Below are 4,456 nucleotides of genomic sequence, written 5' to 3'. Positions count from 1 at the left end.
ATCTGAACGTCGGCAAAAAGCGTCATCTAAAATACATGAATGCCCAATAAGCACGTGAAGAGATGACTGACGCGATTACTGGCCGAGAGGCAAGTTAAAATCACAAGAAGATATATACGTGCCCACTTCAGGGGCTGAAATGGAAAAGACTGGTAACACCACGTGTTGGCAGGGATGTGGAGGGACGAAAACACCAACTGCTGATGGGGACGCACAATCGTATGATCGCTCTGGAAAGGTCTGGTCTTTTCTTCTCCAAGTAAACCAACATTTCCCACCATGACTTAACAATCCACTCCTACGTGTGTACTCCTGAGAAAGGAGACACACCCGCACAAAGACGTCTGGCGGGTGTTCGCAGCAGCTTTGTTTACGACAGCCTCCAAGAAGGAAGTAAGCCAGAAACCTACCAACTGACGAACAAGCGGCGGTATGTCTACTCGGTGGAAAGCTAGTCAGCATGAAAGAGGAGCGGAGCAGCCACCTGTGGGGTTCTGAAGTAACAGGCCGCCCATGACTGCCTCGCGTGCGAGACGCCAGGTTGTCCGCTGTGAGTCCATTTACCTAGCCCAGGGTGGCCAACGTGATGACGACGGAGGAGTCTGGCGGTGGCTGGAGTGAAGGGCGCCAGGGAGCACGTGGGAGCCTTCTACAGTAATGAAGCTATTCTGGGTCTTAACTAGGGTGCGGTTACCTAGCGTGGCCGTCTACCCAGCTGGTCAAACCGTCAGCTTAGAGTGGGAGAGTATTACGTCCACGTTCCGTGAAACAGCATGCGGTGGGCATGGCAGACGGCTTCTTGAGCAAACTCAGACTCAAATCAGAGGAAACCGCTCAATCTGTCGCCCGAATAATGTGAAGTTGCACCTGAGGAATGACAGTCTTCTGTCGTCTCGATTCAATCCTGGCACGTTTAAGAGCCAACTCACTGAGTACCATCCCCTTAACCTAGAAGCACACCTATTCCCACGTCCTGCCCGCCTGCTGATCGGCAGCTGGGCAGAGCAGTTTCACACGCACGTAGGACGTCTGGGACCAAGGAGGGCTCCTTTCAGCCCTCAGGTCACCACAGCCTACCTATCACCTGCAGTCCTCCCACCTGCAGCCATGGTTTCTGGAGTTCCGTATAGGATGTCACACCTACACTCTGAAGAGCTACCTTTATACAGAGCGCATATGCCAGACAGTAGGATGTTTCTCTTCCTAGACTACCTGCAACCTATGCAAGTCTCCTGTAACACGTTACCCCAAACCAATGCGACATGCTCAAAGTGGTATGGAAATTGAGACTCCCGACCCGCAGGGTGTGAAAATTCCAAGGAGCTGTGTGTGAGGGTTTTCAGAGGCATAACATACGGAGAAAACTCGGGAGCAATAGCTCGCACGTGTCTATCTACCCCTGCAACTTACTTCGCAGTGGCCAGCGTTCTGCATGCCGTTCGTCAACATGCCCTAAGAAGTGGACCAGCAACTGCAGGATGGTGCCTGACTTCCCATTTTAACCACCTGGCCTCACAACACCTCTGTTGTCTCACACATCGATGGACAAAACAGCTCTCCATAAAAAGAACTGCTCTACCACCCTGGGGTTTGGTCACAAGGTGCCTCCCACTTGCAAGAACACACCAAGGCAAGGCTACAGGGTCCCCTCTCCCCGCTTGCCCTGCAGGAGGGCCGGTGTTTCCTTCCCTTGTGTCACTCATTGGTCAGGTCAGTCTTGCCGTCCCTTCCGCTGAGCTACGCTGCAGGAGCAGAGGTGGCATCCCATCTACCCGGGCCCAGCCTACAGCAGGCACCCTGGGATGTGAGCAGAACACATGCAGGGTGACAGACACGGCAAAGCACAGAAGAGTGACCTGTCTGATCCCAGCCCCCCAGAAAGGGCCCTTAACCCCGTCTGTGTCCCAGGCCCCCAGGCCCTCTTGGAAGCCTTCTAAGCACACGAAATCTGAAAGTCCAACAGTGAAGTGCCCGAGATTCCAAAGCGGACAGCACGTCAACACACACTACCGAAACACACACGCAGCAGTATGCACTTCTCCACGAACGCACTCAGACCTGGGGTGGCCACAGCAGTCACCGTGATTCCAAAATAACTGAGCCCCAGCGCTACGTCCAAACCTTGTTCAGCCTACGGTGATGTTGAATGCGCTGCTGAGGCTGAGGCTGCCTGGGCTGTGGCCAACCATGGTTCGAATCCTGGCCCTAGGGGCTTGAGAAACATGCTGGGCATGTGTGCGAGCACACCCCAAATCCTGACAGGATGGAGAAATGCGGAAGGGAAGAGGGACATCTTCCTTTCTCTGTATCTCTGTCTCTGGCCATGCATGTGCCCTCTGGCAATTTAAAAAATACTTTTACCAGGGTTAGCAGGTAGTGTGGTGGTTAGGATGCTGGACTCGCACAAGGCTGACTGTGGTTCAAGTCCCAGATGTGGCGGCTTGCTTTCTCACCCTCACCCCCTCTCGTGAGTGCACAGGATGAGCAAAATTAAAATAATAAATAAATTAAACTAATTCTTCAAAAAGTATTTTACTACGTCTACCTGGGATTCTAGAATAAATCTGCTGTTTTAAACGGCTTGACTCCTCCCCTCAGATCTCATAGGGCTGGAGAGCTGGAAACTAGACGTTGAAACTTCCTCAGACAGGGAGCACGAGACACTCTGACAGCGTCCCGCTCCTACTTGGCTCGGCCCTGCCAATCTCCGCAGCTCTGAGTCCCAACACAGCTGCGAACACCTGCCACTCAGCCACCTCAAGTACACGGTGCGCCTGGGTAGGCCGAACACGAGGAGGATGATGAGACAGCATCGTCAGCATCCCCTCGGAGGCCTGCCCTGGGCACGCCTGGTACCCCAGGGCTGCTCGGCCGTCGCCCCACGGCACAGCCCATGGTCATCAGGGCTACTGACTACGCCCTCCACTCCAGGGCACGTCACAGTGTGGCGGGGACCACGGGGAAGGGGCTGCATGTTGCACGCGAGCACTCGCGACTCCGGCTCTGGCCCAAGACCCAATGCCACATCGTCAAAACCTGCGATTCCAGGTGCGCACCCGAGGATGGCCCCCACCAACCCTGGCAGAGTGGGAGGAGAAACCACCAGGTAGGCCGAGGGAGGGAAGACGAGGCCCCTACCCAGGCTCTAGAGGGCACCGGTCCCCCACCTACTGCGTGCGCTGGGCCCGGCTCGCCCGAGGCTCCCCGCCAGCGCCAAGCACGCACGGACCGGGAGTGGCACTTACCAATCTGCAACAGTATGGGCGTGACCAAGGCCGTCTCCATGGCGTAACAGAACTCCCTGCCAAACATCACCGCCCCGTGCATCACCCACAGGCGTGTGGGGATCCGGTCTATGGACCCCTCACTGATGGTCTCATCGCGGGTCTCGGCCTCTGAGGCTCCGGGCTTCTGCAGGTCCGGCAGGGGCACAGGTAACTCTTGAACTTGCATAGATTCTGAGTCGGCATTCTGCGGAGCCATTTTCATTACCACCAAAAAAATATATTTATATTTATCCTATCTATATAAATAATACTATCGTATATCGTGAATGATAAGTTAAGACGTCTTCTCTTTCCGCTTCGGCTGCGCTCCTTGGGCCAGTAAGACTTACATTCCTCTTTGCACAAATAGGGCTCACAACCTCTCCCGGCCGTGCGGGACATTCAGCAGAACAGCGACTCGGGGTTGGCTTTGAACCATATGGCTGCCGCTTACTGGGAGTGAGAGTTACAAATCCATAATTGCCACTCAGTTAATACCAGTTTCATCATCTTTACTGAAGAGGTGCTGCGGTTATGGCTCTTGCTACAGAGAGGTTTGGAGGCGGCACCGACAGCTGCTGCGCTGACGCTCCCCATCGAGTGGCCGGGCAATCTGCAAAAGAGGAAACACAGCCCTGGAGGTCAGGGGCGCGCAGCCCCCCACCGCCCGGCCTGCTAGCGCAACCTTCGCCCCGTGGCCTGGAGATAGCCTTCCCTCTGAGGAAGCCCAGCCTGGGGCGGATCCCGCCGGGCCGCACAGGACAGGCCTGCCCTTCCAGGCCATGGACATCTGGACCTAGAGACGGGAGGTGGACATGGACAGGTGGCAAAGGAGGGTGGACTGGGGACTGGTGGAGCAAGGACGGCAGGAGTCACACAGGGGCTGTGGTGGCAGCGCTGTGTGTCCTGAACTGCTGTCGGCCTGTCTAGGGCAGTGGTTCTGGAAGTTATTTGGTTGTAAGACCTTGACGTTCAATCAAAATTACAGACCTGGTCTCCAGAAGGTATGTTCACATGCACCCGGCTCTGACTGTTCGCAGACTCCCAACACGCACGCCGCATTCCTGGGGCTACGGAGCCTCTGCACCCCCCAACCCTTAGAGTCCTGGGTCTTGCATCCTGCTTTGTGAGACGTTCTTGAACGAGATGACACAGACCCTACGAAGTGTGGGCAGCCAAGAAAGGAACTG

At 55.5% G+C, this 4,456-nt stretch overlaps 1 protein-coding gene across 1 annotated transcript in view; it reads right to left on the bottom strand.

Annotated features, from left to right (window-relative positions):
- Positions 1 to 3,489, bottom strand: part of SLC45A4 (solute carrier family 45 member 4) — a gene marked incomplete in the record, with an annotated part of 35,229 nt that extends 31,740 nt beyond the window's left edge. Inside the window, 1 exon segment of the mRNA XM_027773305.1 lies at positions 3,246 to 3,489. Within this exon segment, the coding sequence (XP_027629106.1) occupies positions 3,246 to 3,489 (244 nt within the window).
- Positions 3,490 to 4,456: the final 967 nt, after the last annotated feature.

The sequence above is a fragment of the Tupaia chinensis genome, unplaced genomic scaffold, assembly GCF_000334495.1.
Source record: "Tupaia chinensis unplaced genomic scaffold, TupChi_1.0 Scaffold000335_1, whole genome shotgun sequence".
NCBI lineage: Eukaryota > Metazoa > Chordata > Mammalia > Scandentia > Tupaiidae > Tupaia > Tupaia belangeri.
The sequence above is the reverse complement of the archived record's forward strand: the minus strand, read 5'-3'. Positions and strand labels throughout refer to the sequence as shown.